The sequence below is a fragment of the Silene latifolia genome, chromosome 1 (genome assembly GCF_048544455.1).
Source record: "Silene latifolia isolate original U9 population chromosome 1, ASM4854445v1, whole genome shotgun sequence".
NCBI classification, from domain to species: domain Eukaryota; kingdom Viridiplantae; phylum Streptophyta; class Magnoliopsida; order Caryophyllales; family Caryophyllaceae; genus Silene; species Silene latifolia.
In genome coordinates this window covers 6,611,007-6,635,618 of record NC_133526.1, presented here as the reverse complement: position 1 = coordinate 6,635,618, position 24,612 = coordinate 6,611,007, and the positions used below count along the sequence as shown (strand labels likewise).

The 24,612-nt window shown below is 35.1% G+C and overlaps 3 protein-coding genes across 3 annotated transcripts; 1 reads left to right on the top strand and 2 right to left on the bottom strand.

Moving 5' to 3' along the window:
* Positions 1-744: 744 nt before the first annotated feature.
* Positions 745-1,907, bottom strand: LOC141595395 (uncharacterized). Its single transcript, XM_074415362.1, has 2 exons — positions 1,325-1,907; positions 745-968 (listed from the first exon to the last, which is right to left on the bottom strand). The coding sequence occupies exons 1-2, from the start codon at positions 1,659-1,661 to the stop codon at positions 952-954; spliced, it is 354 nt and encodes a 117-aa protein (XP_074271463.1). The 5' UTR covers positions 1,662-1,907; the 3' UTR covers positions 745-951.
* Positions 1,908-5,246: 3,339 nt separating this feature from the next.
* LOC141595359 (uncharacterized) lies at positions 5,247-12,075 on the top strand. Its single transcript, XM_074415324.1, has 7 exons — positions 5,247-5,663; positions 8,183-8,359; positions 8,461-8,610; positions 9,002-9,103; positions 9,190-9,260; positions 9,342-9,409; positions 11,643-12,075. Exons 1-7 carry the CDS (start codon positions 5,478-5,480, stop codon positions 11,876-11,878), a joined length of 990 nt encoding a protein of 329 aa, XP_074271425.1. The 5' UTR covers positions 5,247-5,477; the 3' UTR covers positions 11,879-12,075.
* A 9,914-nt stretch (positions 12,076-21,989) lies between these two features.
* On the bottom strand, positions 21,990-23,564 carry LOC141595380 (small ribosomal subunit protein bS1m-like). The gene is made up of 2 exons (XM_074415347.1): positions 23,452-23,564; positions 21,990-22,915 (listed from the first exon to the last, which is right to left on the bottom strand). Exon 2 carries the CDS (start codon positions 22,894-22,896, stop codon positions 22,297-22,299), a length of 600 nt encoding a protein of 199 aa, XP_074271448.1. The 5' UTR covers positions 22,897-22,915; positions 23,452-23,564; the 3' UTR covers positions 21,990-22,296.
* Between the last annotated feature and the right edge of the window lie 1,048 nt (positions 23,565-24,612).

Genomic DNA, 24,612 nt, shown 5'->3' with positions numbered 1-24,612 from the left:
CTAGCACAGTCCGTAAACCGGGCTCACTCCTCCCCAAGCCCTCTGACCCGTCGACCCATATCATCTACTTGGGCCGGGCTCAAACTCGCTCCTTCCCAGTCCACACTGCGCCGGGGCCTTATCCTTTATAGCTCGTCCCGGTCGCCCAACCTGGTTCACGGTCTAAGTCTAAATTAAATAGCCTAATACGGATCTCATTCACAATAGAATAGCAAAGCTTCTACTCCCTCATAGTTAATCATTTCTTTCCTGTTTCCTTTTTGAAGTTAGTCGGATTTTTTTCTCTCTTTTCTTTTTTAGAATGTTTTATGTGGTCTAAATGTAATTGCATGTGGGGTAGATGTTTTGTGTGGTCTAAAATCAATTCCTTATTTCATGTGCAAAGTAAAAGGGGGAAGAAATAAATGACTAGGGGTGAGTATTATTTGATAAACCACTATATAGTGGAGATAACACAATGCAAGAGTGAATGAAAGACATAAAATTATTGTTGCAAATACATAGCAATAATTTAATGTCAATAAGGGTAATTTATGCAGATGTTGCCGGCTAATTAACTAGTTTATCTGGTAAGATTATGATATACTGATATTCATGACCTACATTCAAATTTCGTTACAAATAGGTAATTTATAATTTCAAATTGGTTAAGGTCTTTCCTTTTATATCATTGGACTAGCCAAAGGAGCAAAACTGTGACCCATCTGCATGATCAAAACTCAAAAGCACTCCCAAAAACAATAATTAAACATAAGTGCAAATGTAATCCCAAGTAAAAACTTATCATCATACAAACACACTTCAATATTACATAAATATTATTTTACGTAGATGCAAACACATGGGAGAATACTACAAGATTATTGATAATAAAACTTTTAAATAACATGACAAGGCTCTATAGGAGCTCTGAATATCTTCTGATTCCATTCTCTCTTAATCACAATCGTCTTATGGCACCGTGTAAGCTGCACAACAAAATTTTATCAGTAATTGTTGTATAAGCCGGTCTCACATATTGTGAAACAACTCCTTTATATAAAAAGCATTCATTCATTTATTAGGTGTGAACAAATAAACAATACGTTGTCTTAGACTCTGTCTCATAACAGTAGTGACGATTTTAAGTTTTGATTGTTCGGTTTAGTTTGTAAGGTTTCAGGCCCCGAGACTATCGACTAGTGAATTGTGAGAGTAATATAAAAGGAATACAATTGTTTTAAGAGTTAGTCTATATTCCCTTTATCTCAATCACTTGTTTGCCTTTTTATTTTTAGTAAGGGATATTTTAATCAAAGACAGAAGTTACTGAAAATAAACTTACGTCCACACTTGTAGCCAGCGGGGCGATTAGGCATATTGCAACGCTTAGGGACAGTAAGAGCAATTTGAGGCTTAACACCGGACAACTTGGCCATGGTAGACATAAGCACAGCACAAAGACAACCCGGGTTCTGGGCGATTTTGTCGGCCGCAGCACAACAATCACTAGAAACCGGGGCACTTGCATCTTGCACCGCGCTAGCACATGGTGCTAGCTTGAATGCCTCTTGGTCAGGACTTGTGTTTTTCCCACATTCCCCTGCACTATCAACCTTTGCAATGCTAGCAACAAAGGCAAGCATTCCTATAACTAATATCGCCTTATATTTTCCTTCCATTTCTTCTCAACGGTCGCAAATCGCAATACCTTGTATTATATTTGTTGTGTTTTTTTGGTTTGTTTTTGTACTATGAATTGAAGTTAGTTTAGAAGTGACATTGTTTTTATAGTGCCTTAGCATGGGTGGGTGTACAATAGTTTATTGTAGTGGAAATTCCATTATGTTAGGTATAGTGAACACTATGGTATAAATGTGATTAGTTTAATGACTATTTCTCGGTTAAAAGGTATCACCTAAAACCCAGCTAAACTGATATTAATCCGACCCGAGATAACATAAATCGATTAAAAAGACTTCTCGAAATGAACAAGAAACTTAAAATAAAGTTAATCCGATTTAAATTGAACTGAACCGAATGACCCGTTTACGAGGTCTAATTTAGGGTAATAGTGAGTAGTGACTATATTTGTGATATTCAATTGGTCTCCCTTGTGACGGCTTATCATTTGTGGCGGATATTTTGTGAGATAAAATGGTAACAAAATGGGTTAGTGGAGAAAGGGGACCACATGAATAGTGTTGCAGAGAGAGAAAAAGTGGATACATTGTGAGGTAAAATGGTATCCGGGATATGTCATGTTTTCCATGAGAATTTGTGATATTTGGGTCACTTGAGTAGTTTGTATGTAATGATGAGATTTGAGTGGTTGAGCCAGTAGATAGTTGACATTTGTAATGCATAAAAATGGTGTTGTAGGTGAAAGGATTATAAAATGGAAGTGACCCAGTTACTACTGACAGGAATCCCACAATGAAAAGGATGTGGGTCTCGTACCACATATATGTTGCTTATAATTCGTCTTTAATCTAATTGTTGCTGCTATTGATCATGAGTTAATAGAGAGATCACTAAGTTCATAAATATTGTACAGCATAAGAGAGTTTTACATAAGGGCATATTGTAAAACGAGTTGGTTTTCGATCTATTTTTTCACTAAATGGATCGTGAAACTTGATAGTTATATAATTGTGACACTTATAGTGAAAATTTGCCTTATGAGGAACTGATATTTTTTTGTTTTTTTTTTTGACGGTGCAAAAAAGTGTTACGTTCTACTAATATGGCTCTCAGAGTCATACTGAAGTACTACAATGTAAAACCGAATAAGATACAACATATGAGGAACTAAGTGCTTTGTGTTAGGTACAAGTACAACAAAAATTAATCTCGGGAGTGTGCCTAAAAGGTTCCATCCGATGCCTAAGATGTTGGTTAATGTCGAAACAAGAAAACATTGATGAGTTGTTCTTAGTTTGAATATTCAGAGTAGACTTGTTCATACTTTTTTATTAAACTTAGTGGTTCAACCCGTTAAATTAGCAGATGTGCATAAGATATTCCCAAACGGATAGTAATAGGGCCTTATCGGGTGACGTCCAAATTAGGTGTCACCCTCTCACATGCATTTTTAATTAAAGGGGTCCCCATTCACCCCATGTGAGAGGGTGGCACCCAAATTGGGCGTCACTTGACACCCTTTCATTTTCCTTAACTCATCCCAATCCGCAAACTCACTTATCCATGGGTCAAAAAGTGAACATGAGTGATCAGTCCAGTCGTGTCTAGCCCAAACGTACATTTAATCATTTCTTATTTAGAGAAATTATACTCGTAGATAGGTAGAAAATAAATGACCTTCTCAATGACTAGAGTATTATCTCTTCTCATTATCGACTATTCATGTGAATTCACCCTATAATTCGTAACCCAACTATAATAGGTGAGTAGCATTTTAACTTGACGTACCTTTAGAGGTTAGCTACTCTACTTGGAGCTGTCCGAGGTCGCCTAGCTGGAGTGCTGGACTTGGGTCACACATTGCGTAGGCGAGTAACTCGTGGATGACCTAACTTGCATGGAACAGGCCCTTGTAAATACTCCTCTTCGTATTTGGGCTCCCACTTTTTGTGGGCCTCAGTGCTCATTTGGCCCAAAATTATATTGCACATGAACGTTAACCATGGGTGAGATCACTTTTTTTTTTATTTTTTTTTTATTTAAGGAAACTAGACTGATTGAAGTATGAAGATCAATCTATACCATTTTTACGGATGAAAACGATAAGAAAAATCAAAGATTTTCTTGATAGTGATTTGTGAGTATGAGAATTAATCTGGCTTATGAAAATTATCACTCGCCTATTTTTAATTTTCAAAAAAGGTCTAACAAAATTATACTACCATATATAAATGGTTTTTACATCGGTCAAACACTCATCATTACCATTAAAAAAAATGAACGTTTTCTTAACGGAATAATTGTGATAATCAACTAGTCTTGCTTGTGACGGGTTAATCTCGTCACAAGCTTGTGACGGATCACGAAAAGGGAGAGGGGACAAAGGTGGGGCACCCCCCATGTGCTTCCCACTCACCTCTCAATAGACATTTTGTGAGAGGAAACGGTATCCATCACAAGTGAGAACTTGTGATAATTGTATCACACTATAAGATGATCTTACACAATAATAATTAACATGAACTTAGGCTCCGTTTGGCACGACATTGTAGGTAGCTTATTTGACCAAAGTAGCTTATTTGACCAAAATTTCAGCTACCTGATTTTTTTGCAAGTGTTTGACAAGTAGTTTATTTGGTCAAATAAGGTACTTGAAATGAAATGCTACCTCGGGTAGCATTTGAGAAATCAGGTACCTAAAATGACTTATTTTCCATTTTGTACCCCTTTATTGTATAATACTCCCTCTATTTTTTTTATATATGACTTTCTCACATTTCGAGACACTTACTTCTCTCTTCAATATCTCTTAAAATATAAGACTAAATATTATGATATGTATACTCATATGAAAGAGTTTTTCGTAAGGAGTTTAATCGTACAATTTTTATATTTTTTAAACAAATATATTTTTGTAAATATTAAAGTCAAAAACTTACCTCGTAAATGCAAAACGTCATATATAAAAAAGTGGAGGGAGTATTAAATAATTTTCATATCTTTTACGTCATTTTACCAAAATTAGGCTACTTTTTCAGGTAGTTTGCCAAACACATTTTTATATAATCAGTTACCTTATCATCTCCTAATTTCCAGCTATCTTTTCAGGTTTCAGTTAGCTTTTCAATTTTCAGTTACCTTTTCAGGTTTCAGTTACCTTTTCAGGTAGTTTTGCCAAACTGAGCCTTAAATTTTTCTAATGTGCTTTCCATTGCAATTGTTGCTTTTGATAAATGTTTGGAAAAACAAGCTTGGAAATTCGTGTAGGTTATTGTTTTCATACTTGAAAACTACTTTATTCAAATTGATTGGTAATTGAGAGGAAATCAAAGAGAATATTAAGGAATATTTTCGAATTTATTAATTTCATATCATTATTACTGACAAATAAATTTACTTAATTTAAAATAAATTGATTTTTATCAATTTCACCAACATACAACGGATGATTATACACACCACACATGCCTAGACTTCTTTTAATTTAATTTATTGAATTTTGATTATATTTTATTAAGTTATTTAATTTTGTTGAGTTGCCAAATCCAAACTCTAACTCTTTAATAAGATTGAGCTCCAATTTATGTTCTTATTTAAAGCTTGCTTAAGCATAAGCTCAAATCGACTCGATTATACCCGTAAATTCGTAGTTATACCCTTGTATAGTTGTACCCCACCAAAAACCCTTGATTCCCAAAAAAGTCAAGAGAGGTTTAACTAGGGTTTAACACCATTCCTATTTTCCCTCTTCTTCAACTCAAAACCTCCATTTTCACACCTTCTTCATCTCCCAAATTAATCCCCTCACTTTTCGCTTCGCTTCGGCGAAGATCGGAAACCATAAGATCACACCAATGGAGGCAAGAGTTGGCGTTGGTGGCGGCAGCGGCGTTGTTGTTGAAACCGCAGCTACGCGTAAGCTTTTTCAACAATCTCAATCACAGTTAGGCACTGTTCCGCAGCTTCTCGCCGGTGGCATTGCCGGCGCTGTTAGTAAAACTTGTACTGCTCCGCTTGCTCGTCTTACTATCCTATTCCAGGTAATTTAATCTGATTTCTTGTGGTTTTGTTTATTTGATTTTGATTATTAATGTATAGAAATCGTTGATTGGGTCTCCGTCATCAGCTTAAGTTTTTGATTGAGACGTAGGAATTTATGTGGTAAAAGGGTGATTTTTTACCGGAATTTTGATTGGTAATTTGGTAGTAAAATGGCTCGCTAAATTGGTTGCGCTTCTTGTTACAATAGGTCTTGGTATAGACGGGTGGGGCGTATAGACGGGTAAAGACCTCTAATAAAATGGGTAGGGGGACAAGGTGGGGCACCCCATGTGATTCCCACTTTATGGCAAATGGGTATTTTGTGAGGGGAAATGGTATCCGTCTATACGTATAGACGGATAGTGTCCGTCTATAATGAGAATTTCTGTTCTTGTTATTGTGGGTCATTCGGAAACAGTTAAAAATCGGCTCTTTATTATGGTTTACCCACTTGTGAGTGTCTGACAAAATGATGTAGTTACTCTCTGTCACCAATTAGTCTTAGGATGAAACCGTGGAGTAGGCTCTTTCCTCCTTGTGGGTGTGACCCACGCTGTCCCATTTCATGAATTTTACAGGGGATATAATCCTTTGTTTGGTTAGCGGTTTGGTTGAATGGAAATGGAGGAAAATGAAAATTGAAGGATACATTTTCAATCCTACAACAATAATCACAATTCTCCCATTTCAGTTGATTTGGCCTTGTTCTTTTTGGACCGAAACTAATTGAACTATGCTGAACTTCTGCTTCATTTTTTTCTCCCTTTGCTGGAATTACAGGCCTTCGACGTGTGACACTTTTTAAAACTGTCGAATTAGGGGTATGTTATAAGATATTAGGATTTATGAACAAAGATCATTGTGTGTTGCATGGGTGAATGAATGAATGGTGGTTGAAGTAGGGACTGGTGCGATGCTATTAGCCTCATTTCAGGGCAATTTATCCCATCGAACTTGAGTGAGGATTGAGGACTGACGATTGAGACTCTTATTGTATTGCCTTAATTCCTTCACTTGAGTTTCCCCCTTCATTACACAAAGACTTAATAACATTCTCCTCCTTATTTAAGTTCCCAATTTTCTATACTTCCAACATCTCATCTATGTTACTCCCATTTCTTTTTTCGTCCATTGCAGAACAATTGGCCTCTTTCTATACTAAGTTAGGGAAAATAAAGATATCCTTGCATGTATCTTTGTCCCATACAATCCCTACTTAAGTACTCCTAAACAGACTCATGTTAATAGGCCTAGGCGGGAGGGAATAATAATGGTCATGTGTTTCTCTACATATAAATTCTGCAAGTCAAGAAGTGGTAGTAGGGGCCGGGGCAAGGCAGAGATGTGGTGGCTTGGGTGGAGACTTGGCGACTAATGGCGGGGAAGTGGTCAATGTGGAATGAGATTGTGGTGGGTTGAGGAATATGACAGGTTAACTGAAGTGAGAGGAGATGGAAAAGAGAACACAGGGTGAGGACAGTTGAGCAAGGTTATTGTAGTAGTTTAGCTAGATAAATGTATTGCCAAAATGGAAAAGTAAACAAATGGCTTAAGAGTCTTAGACATACCTAAATGGTAAGTAAACAACTGATCGGGATAGAGAAAGTAGCACTTTATGCTGTTTATTTTGGTAAGCTTAGGACTTAAGAAGAGGGAAAAATATTGAGCAATGGTTTGGCTAGGTCATGTTAGCCGCCTTTGGTTTGTAATAAAAAACAGCGTGATCAATGATCATCATTTATCAGCTGTAGACCAAAATTTGAATTTTGAAGAAGGTACAATCAAAAGTACCAAATGAATATAAAAAAAAAAATTCCAAGCTTTGGTCATGATTAGTAGACCGTGGACTTTTTCATTTCTGTATATGCAGACTATTGATATGGAACTCTATCTTTCTCTATGTGCCGCTTGTCTCGTTTGTATTCACGATTAGAATGGTCTATGCTTTAATAAATGCTAGTAAAAGATTACAAGGCTGGCTAATTGGGGGAGCATAAAAACGGTGAATAGGCTTTAAATTGTGTAAGAAGAGCATGTTTAAGGCGTGAAAAGATAATGGTATTTTGTGTACAATATGTTAACTATTACGAGATTTACTTCAGTTCATTCCGATTCGTCTCATTGAGCCTTTATTCTGTAGTTTTTGGTGGTCATTACAAAATTCTAATACAAATGGGACAGTGAATGAAAACGCCAACAGGCGTACAGCCTTAAGTAGCCTGCTAGTTGTTCCATTTTTCTTGTGTCCAGATCTGGTATCATTTCCCAGGGTTGTTTGTTTAAGCTTCATGTACTCTTGTGTTGGCCAAGCTACAGATGCTTGATCAGTAGGCATCTGTATGCGATATGATGGTTCCTTTATCTCTCTATGTAAATGTGGCATTGGACGAGAAAATTTTACTGCCATTCTGTAATCTTTAATTGTGTATATTACATACAATACATACCAAGTTTAAGTCGCTGTTCTTAGTCTCTCTTTCCAAATGAATGAAATGATCCTTACTCATTGTATTAGTAGGTGCAAGGAATGCATGCAGATGTTGCCACATTAGCCAAAACTAGCATGTGGCATGAAGCTTCTCGTATTGTTAACGAGGAAGGATTTAGAGCATTTTGGAAGGGAAATCTGGTTACCATCGTTCATCGCCTTCCATATTCCTCAGTGAATTTCTATTCTTATGAACGCTACAAGAAGGTTTGTATTATCACTTCATTTGTAGTGGAAACTTGGGAATTTTTTTTATATTTATTGTTATAATCTAAGTATCTAACCACATTTAGTTTTTTTTTTCCTAGTTTCTGCAGTCAGTCCCTAGTCTCCGTAGCAATGGTGATGATGTCAAAAAAGACATTTGTGTTCATTTCGTAAGTGGTGGACTTTCGGGCATTACAGCAGCTACTGCTACATATCCATTGGATCTTGTTAGGACGCGCCTTACAGCACAGGTACTTTATCAGCTTACTTTGGCTAATTTTTTTTTACTGCGGCTTTGATGGTAGGAAAGAAAACATAGGGACTGATACTATATGAAAAGTTTTCCCTAATATTACATGTTATACAAAATCATGGTAGGAAATGGTAAGAAAACCATTTTTCTTTTAAAATTATGACTTCTTAGCTTAGGATATGGGCTGGGCGGGCCTAGGCCACAACCTTCAGAATTTTATCAGTTTATCCTAGTTGCATGATTGCATCTGCTTGATTTTGTTGTTGTTGTTGTTGTTGTTGTTGTTGTATAATTACTCCTTTTCAGTGTTACGGTATCCAAAATATGATTTTCTTGACTCTAATTCTTCGTGGCAACGGTATCTCTAACAATTATGTGAATATATGTAGAGAAATGCCATGTACTACCGAGGTATTTCACACGCTCTTCAAACAATATGTAGAGAAGAAGGGTTCCCCGGCTTGTATAAAGGTCTTGGGGCAACATTGATGGTATGTCACTAACTGACCTTTACATTGGAATTGCTAACCTACCTTAGTTAGTGTCAACCCTTCATATGTATTTCTTGGTGATGCAGGGTGTTGGTCCCAGTATAGCCATAAGTTTTTCAGTTTACGAGAGCCTACGAACCTATTGGCAGGCTAAAAGGTAAACTCTTAAAACTGTCATCGATCTTTTTAAAATCTTACTAATCTTAAACTGTCATTGATAGTGGGTAATTATTGTTAGGCCAAATGATTCCACCTTGATGGTTAGCCTTACTTGTGGAAGTCTTTCGGGTGTTGCATCTTCAACAGGTTAGTTAAATCTGACATCTAAGCCTTTTACTTAGGCATTGACTTTATCATAGGGAAATTGTGGAGTCTTCCCTATAAGCATTCTGCAAATCTTTAGAATGTTATTCCAGGATTTCATTTTTTTCTGTATCGTGCTCACAGCTCACCGCATCTCCACGATTCTTTCATGTAGTAAGCTTCTCAGTAGCCGACTTTTAAGACTCACCCACTATAGGGGCTTTAGGGAGGGGATTGATCCCCCTAGAGAGGCCAGGTGGGTCGGCCACTCAGGTCACATTTATCTCAGCCCCTGGCCCACCAAAAAGAGATATACGATATGTATCGAGTAGGATATAATATGGATCATCTTTTGCTATCAGTCTCCCATGGTTTTATCTAATTCTTCGCATAGCATTATGGAAACTTTATATCTTTTCGTGAGCATCAGAAATCGGATAGTTTAGCAATATATTTTCAATACAGAGATAATTGTATTACACTTCTTTTCTCATGCTTTATCCCCTATCCTATCTACAATCTAGCCCCTCCTTTAAACTACTTTACCTTAAATGTGGAAGGCAAGCAAAGAATGATAGACTCGTTCAGATTATCACCAGTATGAACCCTGTTCCTCTTGTGATTCGGGCCATGTTTTTTTCTTTCCGAATCCTGTAATTTGCGGCTACCACATTGAGGGACCTACCCTCAAAGTGACTTTATTCGACCATCAACTGAGATAGGACAGAATGCGATTTCAGCAAGAGAACCTACCATAGTCGCCAGTTAAGCCAACTAGTCAAACCATCAGTAGACCCTTCATTGATATTTATTCTCTCAAAGGATATTATTGTACGAAAATTGACAAGCAAATACCGCGTAAATTGTGTGCATATATGGTTTGATCCGTCAACATGTCAAATGTGGTGGGTGTGGGAAGCCTTTCAGGTAAATTTTCCAAATATTTTCACACTATTTTCTGGTTTTGTTATTATATCTTCCACTATACCATTTCTAATTTCTTGAACCCTTACAAGTGCGCCGAAGTTCAGACGTAATACACTTTGTCTCGACGCCTAGATGTTGTGATGCCATGAACCAGATTACACTACAACAACAACATTATCCCAGTGCCTCAATGGCTCCCACAAATTGCGGGGTAGCGAGGGGGGGGGGGGGGGGGTCGGATATACGCAGCCTTACCCTTGTGTTAGCAACATAAAGAGGCTGTTTCCGAATGACCCAAGATGAAAATTGCGTCAAGAACTGCATCGAAGGACCGCTACTTCACAAAAGAAAGAAGCGCAGCCACTTTAGTGAGCCATTTTGATTTATTCCATTATAATCCATAACCAAAGAGTGATGTGTCTTTGGCTCCATTGAAAATATGGAAATATGAACCAGATTACACTCTTGAAACATTTTTATCATTAGGGTCCTTAATCAGTCAATGCACTGTTTATAATCTCTTTAATTTACTTTCTAGATTTTTGTAGCCTTTGAGCAAGCATCTTCTATAAAGGCTCTCTTGGTACCTCAAAGCTAATTATCGTTCTCTCCCATTTGTGTTCCATTTTGATTAGAGGTCATATTTAAGAATCAATTTTGAAATAGATAGTCAGATAGATACTGCTTTACCCGGTGTTAGCTAGGGGGGTTGATTCTGATTTCTGAAATGCATTTATTTTATAAGATACGGAGTAAAGAAAATGATCAATTAAGTAGAAATAGCGGGAGTAACATAACAGTAATAACATTTCTGTTATGTATCGGCGGTATTTGGAGATCTTCCGTGTGTTTGAAGCTCGCTCTATGGCCCGTGGCTCTATCGCTTGCATTTATCATTATACCCTTAATGCTTTTCTAGCTGTTGTTACTGTCTTCTATGTTTATGTAATCCTTAGGATTGGCTTGGTAGCACTAGATTTGGTGGTCATGTGTCTGGTGCTACTTAGTCGAATATCTTACACTGTAACTTTTGAAATAATGTAAGGTATTCATTGCTTGTTGTCAAAAAAAAAAAAAAAAAAAAAACATTTCTCCACTGACTCTATGGCGTCTGCAAATTGGAGGGCGGAGGAATAGGATTTACTTAGCCTCGCCCCTATGAAAGCCGTTTCAAGATAACCATAGTGAAAGCTGCGTCATCACAATTTTAAGAAATACGAAACCAGTTTAAGCCTTTGCTTTATCGCATTGAAACTTGAATCAGAAATTAAGTTGCTACTTGATATTTTTTGTGTACTACACATTTCAGTTACCTTTCCATTGGATCTTGTGAGACGAAGAATACAATTGGAAGGAGCAGCTGGGCAAGCTCGAGTCTATAAGAGCGGCTTTAGTGCATTTGGACATATATTCCGGATGGAAGGCTTACGCGGCCTCTACAGAGGTATCTTACCAGAATACTACAAGGTTGTTCCAGGAGTTGGCATTGCATTTATGACATACGAGACATTGAAGTCGCTACTGTCACGTAGCGAGTCTGCCTAAATAGAACATTTTGAATGTACAGATTGACTGCTTAGCAGAGTTCAACCGTGGCACTATTTTTTTTTTCACTCAGCGTTTTGGCTTTTGCAATCACGTAAGTTGTAAGGGGTTTAGATGTATGCAATCTCGTAGTCCTAGTTTCATCAAAATAATTAATCGTTAGTATCATTATATCATATTTTGATGTTTTGACATCATAGCAGTTTTGTTGTTTCGATTAATTTGTATAAACAGGCCGTGTTGAGTCGTGTTGCACTGATTTGATATTTTAGGCATTTGATATTTTCTTACTGAATAATTACCATTTCCTTCATGCTTTCTTTTTTTCTCTTTATTTGTGTGGTAAATGAATGATGCTATTGATTGAGACGGAGGAAGTACCAGTTCGCTCCTTCAAATCGATGCCCCATAAAAAAATTTGTTGCATAAACATCACATCTTGGCAAAAGAGAACTAATAGAATAAACTAAAAATATATTCCAAGGATAATAAATGATTGGTTCCAAATATGTCGATATTTATTTTATGAATATAATATGTGTCGATCATTTACGGAAGTAATTTATTTACGTGTTAAATTGGACAAAATCATTTTAAGCATCTAAATTTTATCCCAAGGAATGTGTTCTACTTTTTGCACAAAAAAGCAGTCAAGTCTAAAAAAAACATCCCTTTTCCTTAAAAAAACAACTAAAAATGACTTATAATTGGTTGTCCAAGGACATATTGATGCTAGATGTACATGAATCTCATGCCTTGTGTCCCACATCTAATTCAATGTCATCATAGTATTATACTCACTCCGTTCTAATGAGTTGTTATATTACGGAGTTTTTTTATTCGGAAACTACGTTTATTGTAGAAACTAGTTTTAAACCTGTGCAAAATTACACGGGTATGTATTTGGGCCAGTATTAATGTTTTTGGATGTATATTTGTTTTTGCATTTTTATTGTACTTATCTAGTTGGTCTAAATCTACGATTTACATAATTTATGTTTAAATTTGTTACAAACACGTGTTCACATACACTGGTCTATAAGGAAATAACGTAATTTACGTTTGTAAATAAAAATTGCATACATAAAAAACTTTACATCCGGATAAAAGAAATATAATCTAATATAATCAACTTTAACATATGTATGTAATTCATTTGCGTTTTATGTTCGATCGCGTTTATAAATGTTATTCCTTCTTGAAATTATGTAATTTTATTATTATGTAATTTTGTTTTAAAAATTATGTACTCCGTAATTCAATTTCATTTACTCGCATTTGTAATTCATTCTATGTATATGTTATAAATTTTATTTACACGAAATGTATAAAACTATTTCATAATATTAATTCATAGAATTTTTTCATAATATTATTTCATAGAATTTGTTGTAAGACGGAATTTATCGCATGTTTGAAAAGACGGAAATCTGAAGAATTAAATACATTGCACACTCACGGGTTCCACCATAACATGAATTTCCAAAAAAAAAAAATTGCATTAATGACGTAACGCGTTAAGGATTGAGTATTGTCTTTTATATTAATATAGATAAGATTATCCATCTATCCCTTATCAGTTATCAGTTTATCACTTCTTTTCTACTCTTCTTCAAGCCCGTGTACGGCTCAACAACAAGGGTACTATTGTCATTTACTTATTTAAATTTTTTTTGCCAAATATTAAAATAGGTAACTACAAATAAATAACTACTGACCATTTCGAATAGTACAAAATATTATGGATGAGTGTGTTTTGGTAGAGTATACAATAGTTAAAAGTATCACGGATTAAGAAGTGTTGGACTTCTGGTTAGTCGCGACTCAAGATTGTTATTATAAGACCGTTTCATAGTAGTTGTCAACAACTAAAAACAAAGTGTTACGACATTATATCAATAGGGCTTAAAAATAAAGCATTACAACATTATAATGCAATGGTAGAGTAATTGAAAGAAGTACAACAAAATTCCTTTGAATCAAATGTCCATCACTTGATTGAAAATCACAAAAGTGTGACACAGACTATTAACATAGCACAAATTCTCATTATAGACGGACACTATCCGTCTATACATATAGAGGGATACCATTTTCCCTCACAAAATACCCATTTGCCCATAAAGTGGAAAACACATGGGTGCCCCACCTTGTCCCCCCTACCCATTTTATTAGAGGTCTTTACCCGTCTGTTCGCCCCACCCGTCTATACCAAGACCTATTGTTAACCTAGAAGATTTTTTTGGATGTTATGATTTATGACCACATCTACTATTTTTTTTTACGTTTATTCTAAGAATACATTTTAAGAGAACAAATGATTAAATAATAATTCGGTTTTTCTATCCTATGCCCACTAGGCATAGGATAAGAAACCCAAAAAAGAAAGAATTAATGACGTTTTTCTTGTAAAGTGATAGGATATTGTAATTTTCCATAAAAACATCATTAATTCTTTCCCTTTTGGTTTTCTTATCCTATGCCTAGTGGGCATAGGAATATAGGATAGAAAAATCCATAATAATTATTATTTAATCTTTTAATTTCTCGCTAGGGAATCATCAGGGGCGGCTAAGGTCCGGTTCAGGCCGAGCCCAAAAACCGGGCCTCATTAACATGGTTTAAAGGATATATATTGTTAACAAGGTATAATTGTCATGAACTGAATTGGGTCTAGTGGTTGAAGGGTTTTTTTTTTCATATAAAATTTCAAACAAGTTAAGTTCGACTCCCAACACCATCGTTTTCCATTTGGTTTTGTTTACTTTTTTTTTTGTTTTTGTTTTTTTGGCTTATTTACGTTACATTGTCAAGTTTTATCGTCTTTTCATTATTTTTCTTTGCTACCCTATTACTCCCTTTGTCCCGGTCATTTGTTGTCCTTTTTCATTTTGGGGTGTCTCAGTCATTTGTTGTCATTTCTATTTTAAGAATGAACTTGATGAGTAATTTGATCATTCTCATTCAATTTGTTCCACTTGTCATTAAGTTATTGGCCTTTTCCTCATTCATTGATTTTTGTGCCAAAACAAAAGGACAACAATTGACCGGGACGGAGGGAGTATAAAATATCTTTCTAGAGAATTATACCCTTTTTACCCATTTTCCCATAACACAAATTATGAGTTAAGAAAACATTATTTACTTATTTAATACGAGTGCGTATTCAAAATATTTCTTCATTTTCCTATAACACAACTTATGAGTTAGGAAAACATTATTTGCTTATTTAATACGAGTATGTATTCAAAAATTTTCTTAAAAGAAATGATTATTATCAAAAATCGTTAAAAGTGTGCTCTAACACAAATTTGCAGTATGAGTTTCAAAAGTTTTAGGCGCAATGGGTAGTATCTTAATAGAGCGGATTCTGCCTAGTGGCTTGGATAGAGAGCGGTAAAATCAATATTCATCCATCGTTCCATTAAGTATCATAGTAAAAATGACTGCAAAATTACTTGAATAATAAGAAAATAATTTTATGGACCACATCGACTTTCTAGCACAGGGTCTCCCAAAAATTTGAGACGCCCCTGGAATCATGAGAATTTTGGTGTTCTTCATATAGTCCTGAATGCACTTAGAGCATATATTCACACGTTAGAAATTCCGTTTTACCAAGATTGCCAACTTCAATTTATCATTTCAATATATAATAATTTGGATGAAAACTTGTCTTAAGTTTAAGCAGGATGTCTGTATGGGACACGAAAATGGAAACAGAGAATCCGGACACTTCTTCCTAAAGCCTTTCTGTTTAGCCTTCTTTAATAGACACGGTGCTGCCTCTTGCCTCTAAGCTAAGTGTACTATGAGATTTAGGAATAAGAACACAATTTTAATGTTGGTGCTTCCTTTAAGGCATAATATCTCAATTATGCTAAAACTTAATTTTATTTCGTATTAATAAATTCATAATGCCTTGTACCATAGTTCAACAACTTTTTTTTTTAATTATGGTGGAACTCCACAACTAATTAGTATATGAGGTGAGTAGTCGTAATTATCATTCATCAATCCGTGTGTAAAACTCTACAAACATACATACCAGTTTAATCATCCTTTTTTAAAAAAAAATAAAAAAACATACTTTAATGAGAGATGATGCTCATAATTTGAGGGGTTTGAAGCAATCTTTAAATGGTTCGAACTCGAGACCCAAATACATTTTTTGAACTAAACGAGCAAGGCCAAATTTCTAGCATAGGACTTGGGAGTATCCAAATGCACTATTTTTCTTTTACACATTTATCAGTGCATGAATTACAACTTAAATATCCTCAGTTTACATTATAAAAAATAATAAAAGTTTGATATTCTTATTATATTTATAAAGACGAATTAAACAAAATCCTCATGAGTATATTTTCTCTTATAAATAGTGTCAAAAAGAGAAATGATGCATTTGGATATGATTGGAGCGAGTATTATTCATCATAGTCTAAGACTATGTTTTATAGATAAGAAGTGTAAAGATCTTATTAATGCAGAAGGCTGGGTTATAAGTCTTATAACGATCGAAAATGCTTATTGAGAAGTAGCTAATCGTGCTAGTGATTGATTAGCCAATTGTCGAGTTAGTTTGTCGACAAACATTACAATTCTGGATCATCCCCTTTCAAACCTTCGTTTTATTCTTCGGGAGGATGTCCTTGAGATCGTCATCCCTTGCCTTTTAGCTAATTAGTTTTACTTTCAAAATTCGTCCCCTCTATTATACCAAAGGAGAAATCATATTCTTCGAAGTTTATAGGTTAACTCATAAGATTTACCACTCAACTCCTCTTTTTCAAAAATAGGTTCTTAGTAGGATTTTATACGTTTTCCTTTATGTTGTCAATTACTTATTTGATTTAATAGAAAGACAAGCATGATTCTTCATTAAAAAATGGACAAGAATAAACATCAATAAATCATTTCCGATTCTCAATCAAAGAAAGGTCCCCTAACCACAAATAGGATTATACAACTAGTTGTACCATAAACATTGTACAACCAAGGTATAAGAATTCGAGCTTATATGTATTCTTTCTGAGTTTATTCAAAGTTCATGTTTTTAATGTGTAAATGGATGATATCAATACTTTCTAATAAAGCTCATATTCCTTAACATAAAGCTCAGATACTTTATCACAAAGCTCAGATTCAACACCGTACAACATATACAACTGGTTGTATAGTCCATGAATTGGCCCCTAACCCCTTGAGCAGGAGAAAATTCATCAAAGCAATCACGCTTCAGATGGTGTTAAATAAGACCGACCAAATATCGCCATTTTTTTTAATATGAATATAATTATCTAATGACAAAATATTATAACTAAAGTTGTTACTTTTTACCCTGAAAATAATAGTAACATTTTATAAGAAAATAATAACATTTTATCATAAAACGGCCGTCTGAAATAAGAATTTGAAAAGTGGCCCCAAAATATGAACACATGATAGATTTCATTTGACAACATCACTTCTATGACAAAGTAAGCTAAGATTCAATTAGGTATGTAGGACAATTGGACAAATCAGAAATCTGTGGCAAATAGACTAGGTTATTAAGGCTGTCTTCCTTTGCTAAAAAATAACCAACCATGATCATTTTCTTGGTATCAATTTTGGCAACTAGAAAGCATCATAGCCTCATAGGTGCAAAATTTATGAGGGTCACCTTGGCTTTAGGGTCGCCTAATAAGGTGTTTCAATAGGTTCTCAGAACACGATCCTTAATTTTGACCGCATTTATTACTAAATGTTCGAACTTATGAAAGCCCAACTACTAATTTTGAGATCATAACCACAACCTCACCCTCGTTGAGGATCATCTGTCTCATTTTCGTGTCTCGTCTTTTATCTTATTACTTCTTCTAACACATAGTCATAGATTACATAAAAGATTGTGTAAAATGTAAATCACATTGATGGATGATGTATCAGAAGCTAAAGGTGATATTAAAACACAAAATGGAGCACGGAAGTGAGCTAAAGAATCCGCTCTCAAAAAACCGACCTTTAATACTTAAATGAGTATTGTACCAAGGATGATCCCCAAGAATTAACTTTGCATGAGATGAGTAGTTAAGTCATAACATCCTTTTAACACTGATTGGTTAGATGAAAAAGAACCTATACCATGAGCCCTACATCTTACTAAACTGAAGATAGTATAAATAGGCCGATTTCGATAGCTCAAATAAGCAACAAACTCCATAGTTAGTTAAAACACAAGTTATATAATGGAGAGATCCTACTAATGATCATAACTACATTTGTTAATTACATTTTTTATTTTGTTTTTCGTTGTCAAAGTATGATCCGTGTGTTGGTTAGAAATGGGTAATCTGCATCCTGAGGCTCACGAATGTAGCATATGTAGTGTTCTACTACATACTCGATTTTGTGAGCCTCTAGATGCAGATGATCTCTTTCTTGCCAAATACTAATAGTGATCAACATGTTTCATATTCTCGTTGTGAGCGAATCATATTTGGGCTGAAATTTCACTTATGAGAATATGAGGTTACCGAAATCTGAATTGACACCTTAAGATATTTGATGTTCTCATGCCATGTGAGGTACAATTCTACCGTTTCTACTATAAGTTTAAACTGATGATTATGAACTGATCAATGTTTTTTATAACCTACATTTGATATACTTCTTTGGTATACAAACTATGTTATTTCCATTGAATTTACTTGGTCAAATTAGAATAGCGTAAAACAAAAGATGTATAATTCTTATATTATTTATCAATGCTGATATATATAATGTGATAAATTCCCTTCCTATTAAAAGGTTTAAATCAAAGTGCATTATTACATAAAAGTTTCGGATTGTCTAAGGTTTATGATTTTGAACCACGGCATAATATTTGTTGTTGGGTTTGTGCCTTGATTCTGGTATCCGTATCTGTTATTGGGCTAGGTCTGTCTTGGGCCTTTATTAGGTCATTCTGTATTAGGTCTTAAAGATTATTATATAAACTCTCTAAGCCTCTCCCTGTGAATCATCATACCGTCTCGAATCAGAATCAAAACTCCTCACATATCAATAAAACTCTCTCCCTTCTGCCATGTGGACGTAGCTAACACACCGTTAGTGAACTACGTAAATCTGTGCATTTGTCTCTTTATTGTTCTTTATTAGTTCTTTCTTGCTTCTGTTATAACATTTGTGATGGTGTGTCCATCGACAAAAAGAAGTTTAGTGCAGATCATCAATTGGTCAAACTTAAAACTTTAATTATACCCAATTGCCCGTTATATATTTATAATTTGCGAATTTAATGAACTTTAAGATATTAAATTTAGTACATTTAACTTTGTTTACATTTTTATGTTATTTACTTATTTATAAAGAGTATATTAATCACCAATAAAAAAACAATTTTGATCGAAGGGTAATATGCACAAAGAGTAAATTACCAAAAAAAAATTTCGTTTGTGGTGTCCCGAATCCATGTATTTCTTGATGGATGTGCCAATGAGGCCATCCAAGTATTAGTACATCTTGTATCGCGCTACTATACATGGGGCGCTGAAGGCGTAAATTACAGTGAGCTAAGAAGATGAGCGTTAGTATCTTACCAATTTTCGTCACCAATTATCTTTTATTATTACCATTGTTGATGATGCTAGTAACACGTTAATTTGATACTTATTTTTACTTTTTTAGAGCGATAATAGGTCACTATCAAGTACAAGCTAATTATATGAGTATCTTATTTACTTCTACTATTTTCATAATATTTACTCTCCCACAACTTGAATGGTATTAGTAAAAACGTAGTAGATTTATCATTACACGTACTTGTTATATCATTTATAACCACTTCTTGGCTTTCAATACCTAATTTTTTGATGCTAATACATGCTATATCATTTTGTAGTAAGTCTCCTTTAACACCGTATTATCCGTCTTAAACATAAAACGGATGAAGTACAAAATATTTGTGGTGTATAAGAATGCATAGGAAAAACTAATATATTTGGCTCATATACATGAGTGATATGATATTTGACCTATCTTAAACATAAAACAGATAATAATACCGTCTTAAATAAAAATTTGTGAGTATTTTGATTTTTCAATAAGACGATCTCTTAGAAGAACTACTCCTAACTTATAAACATGTTAAATTCACATGAGTTTTCCGACATGAGACTACTATGGGACACCAACTTACAAACTACTCCAATGAACAGACAGTCATCACATTTAGTTTGCAGTTTTAATTTTTGCTAATGTGTATGTTATCGTTAGGAATGGCTTGGTAGAACTAGAGTTGGTAGTCAGTTCTCTGGTGCTACTTAGTCGAATAGCTTACTTTGTAACATTCGAAATAATGTAAGTTATTCATCGCTTGCTGTAAAAAAAAAAAAAAAAAAAAAAAAAAAAAAAAAAAAAAATTTAGTTTGCACTCGTTAAACGAGCTGTGTGCAGCTACGTATGGCCAGACCGGTTGATACTTCCGAGTTAATGCGCTTCCACTGAAGTCACTCATGAAGAACGTAACACGTAGTGGTAGAGCTAGGGGGTTAGCAAGGGCGCTCATCCTCCGACGGATGAGATTTTCGGATGTTTTAGTTAAATTTTTTGATTTTTTTTCTCAAGTGTACCTTATCTCATTACTAGTTCCCTCCTCCTAAAAAAGTGGTACTCCGTATTACATTATTACTCATTTGTTTATCACAAATTCTTATTTGTGACGGGCATGTCCGTCGTAAGTTTGCGACGGGTCAAATATTACCCACATGAGGAGATAAGACAAAAGCAAAATGCCTAGAGAGTAGCATTTTGTTTTATCTTATCTACCCATGTGGGTAGTATTTGACCCGTCACAAACTTGTGACGGATATACCCGTCACAAGGGAAACTTCTTGTTTGTTTATACAGGTAAGAAAACAAATTCTAAGGTGGCATAACATGAAAGAGATTAATGGTGTTAGAGCTAGTGTGACTAAGGTCACGGGTTCGAATCTCACCCCTTTTAATTGTAGAGTTGAATATTAGCACCAGGTATTGATATGGGGAGGTCTACAGTTGCATTCACACTTTAAACCCAAAGAATATTTGTGTGAAGATGTGTTTTAGAGTATAAACTAATCTTAGAATTTCAACCATCAACTTAAACTTTTATTTAAAACAGATCAAATACCATACCACTATGTAATCCATATAATACATGAGGAATTGTATGTCGAAAGAAAGAACATGCTGTAGGATATCCAGTAATTCGCTGTCCTTGTCCTTTAAAAGAAAAATCCACACTAGCACTAGTTCAGTAAAGAAAAATCCTTTAAAAGAAAAATCCACACTAGAACATGCTGTAGAAAGAACATGCTGTAGGATATCCAGTAATTCGCGCCTTATATAGAGCTCGTAAATAATGACACGATTCGAAAATACAACACGAATCTAACAAAAATATTAACGGGTTTGGGCCTTGGGGTGAGATTTTATGGCTCATTTATGTAAGTGGGTTGATACGGACACGATAAGAGATTTAAGTGGGTCGTGTTTGGGTTGAGTTTTCTGGACAGAAACAACAAATATATTTATACTTTCCAAACATTGACATAAAACGAACACACGACACGAACTCAACGGATTTGGATTGAGACTTGATGAGCCAATTATGTAAATCAGTCAACACAAACACGACACAAGATTTATTTGAATAGGGTTTGGTTATTGAAGGAATTGTGACCCATGACACAAAAACAAACCCGACGCTACCCAATCTGTTTTCCCGGTCTAATAGTAGGATGTCGCTAAAATCCCTCATTGTTACACTTCATGAACCATAGAAATATAGAATACCCTGGAAGAAGAGAAATGGCAACGCGACAAGTCTACAACTGATTCTTGTTCGTACTATATGGTTTGGTAGGAAATGGTGATTTGCATCCATCAGAACTATATGAATGTATTAAGATAAGTCTCTGTCGCAGCAGATACCCGTTTTAGCCAAAGCAGGGCATGGTGTAAAAATTCATTACTTTCCTCGCAATTTATGGGTCGTAACATGGTAGGAAAATCCGGAGCAGGAATACATACGTAGTATAGGAAATGTAAATGAATGTAACATAAAAAGAACCTTCGACACAGCTGCTGATGAAAATGGCTTCACACTTCGAATGCTCCCTGTAATCTTGTTGTATTACGAAGTACATCCTAATTCAAAACTTGAAGCGCGCATAGTTTTGCAAGTCATTTTGCTTTATTACGAAGTACATCCTAATTCACAGCCAAAAACCAAAGAACAGCGAGTCTTTGGCTGAAGTGCAAATGAAAACCCAAAGAACCGTCATCCAAAACTATGAAAAACAAATCACAACAGCAAGTTTCCGCTTCTCGACAAGATAAAAATCATACTCGGTATAAAAACACAAAGATAGAAGAGATACCCATGAATGAATTCAAGTCTTCAAATCCAAGCAGTTGACATGAAACTTGCCAGCACCCATACTTCTGTTGTAGCTCCACGCTGTTCTCCCAGGAAGGAATGCAATAAAACCAGCAACAGCAACTGCATAACCGCCTCTCATTTTGTGCGTAACAAAACCATTAACAGTCCCACCCCTCTTCTGTAATTTCTTCAACTCCAGCCCAGCCACTTTCTGCCTAAACCTCGTTGGGAGAAGCAATAATGGTTCGCCAGGGACAGCATCCATACAGGGACCCACCAACTCATTCAGCTTTGAAATGGCTATTTCCTTCGCCTTCAAATCTCCCGTCATAATATTGATGAAAAATCTCTCCAATATCTGCTTTGAAATATTTTTTTCACCCGTCACCATGTCCAAAAACCCCACCTTATTATTGAACCTAGTGACTTTAGGGTCGGACGGCACTCTGGTAAGCTCATCTTTCAAGCAAATTTTAGGGTTTCCTAATCCAGTATCAACCAAGAATGCTTCTTTATTTAATCGTAAAACCTCGGATTGTAACGCCTGCCCAGATGTTAATAGAAAACTGGAATTCGATTTGGGGAATAATCGACTCATATACGAACTCATCTTTACAAAATCTTGATCTCTACAATCAACATTACCACCAATCAAAGTTCAAACAATGAAATTCACCAATTTCTCAATCAATCACAAATAAAATACCAAACACCCAAACCAATGTAAAATGTAAACGTAGAATTAAGCTAAATTAATTACTGGGTTTGTAAATTATGACCAAACCCTAATCAAAATCAAAAATGATCCATAAGATAATGTTAAACAACCTTGAATTCTATAATCAAACAGATACCCATTAAAATTCAAACAATGAATTACACGATACCTTCAATCAATCACAAATTAAATACTGGAATTGTAAATTATGAACAAACCCTAAATTAAAAAACGATAATGTTAAACAACCTTGATTTCTACAATTAACCAGATACCCATTAAAATTAAATCAATGAATTAACGAAACCCTCAAACCAATCGCGAATTTAGTGACAATCGAACAAATTAAATGTACCTTAAAAATCGAATTAAAAACTGGGTTTGTAAAATATAAACAAACCCTAATCAGATTTAAAGTAATCAACACGATAATGTTAATCGGCTTACCTAACGAACGCCGGCGGCTGGAAACAGCAGATAGCTCAGTCGACGGTGAATAGTGGTGGAGATGTTGAGTGTTATCGCAGGTCGTGTTTTTGGTTCTTTCGTTGATGGGGGATTTTGTAAGTTGGGCTTTGGACCGTTGGTATTGAGTAATTAACTACTTGACCCAACTTGAAAGTTGTAAAACTCTTTCGTAGAACCGTCTTCTGGAAGTTGGGCTTTTGACCGTCGGTTCAATTTCAGACTCTTGCAATTGAAAAAAGGAAAATTTTCACTTTGGTGTCCCGAGGTTTGGCTTAATTCCACTTTAGTGCTCTGAGGTTTGCATAATTCCACTTTAGTATCCTGAGGTTTGGACTACCTACCACTTTGGTGACCTAAGTTTTAAATAAACTCTCATTTGGTAACCTAAAATATATAATAGTCAACTTTTATTTTAATTAATTATAATTTTAGTAAAATAAAGTGTAAAATTGGATATTGCGTTACATACAAAATAGAATAATCAACATAATATTGCAAAAAAAGGTTTGACTTGTTATGTTCAAATTGTTATTTTTAGTATAAAACTAAGAATGTTATGTATAGGTCACCAAAGCGGGAAATAGTCCAAACCTCAGAGAATCAAAGTGGAATTATGCAAACATCAGGGCACCAAAGTAAAATTAGGCCAAACCTCAGGACACCAAAGTGGAATGGTAACGGGCCGGATCTGGACATGGTCCAATATGATCAAGATCCAGATCCGCGACACGAACGTCGGATCCAGATCCGACCCAAATTCGGCAGGTCTAAATTAGCAAGATCCGGATCCTACGGATTCGGTTAGGGTCCGGGATATCAGCGGGGCCTAATGTCCATGTACAAAATATTAAAAAAAAATAATAAGAAAAATTGATTTGTAGTTGAATGTCCAGTGTGATTGACAATAACTTGACAAAGGTATTCGTCCATTGACAAATTTGATAGTAGCTTAAAATCACTCTTACAAATCCAAGAGTACACTCTTTTACAAATCAAACTCTTACAAAATCAAACTCCCACAAAATAAAAGTTCCATAATAAAAACCTTATAAAGTTGAGGAATGAGGTGGATACATGACCTAATTAGAATTGGTGTATTTGTGTTGTATGCATAAGTCAGACCCTCATTTTCTAATTTTT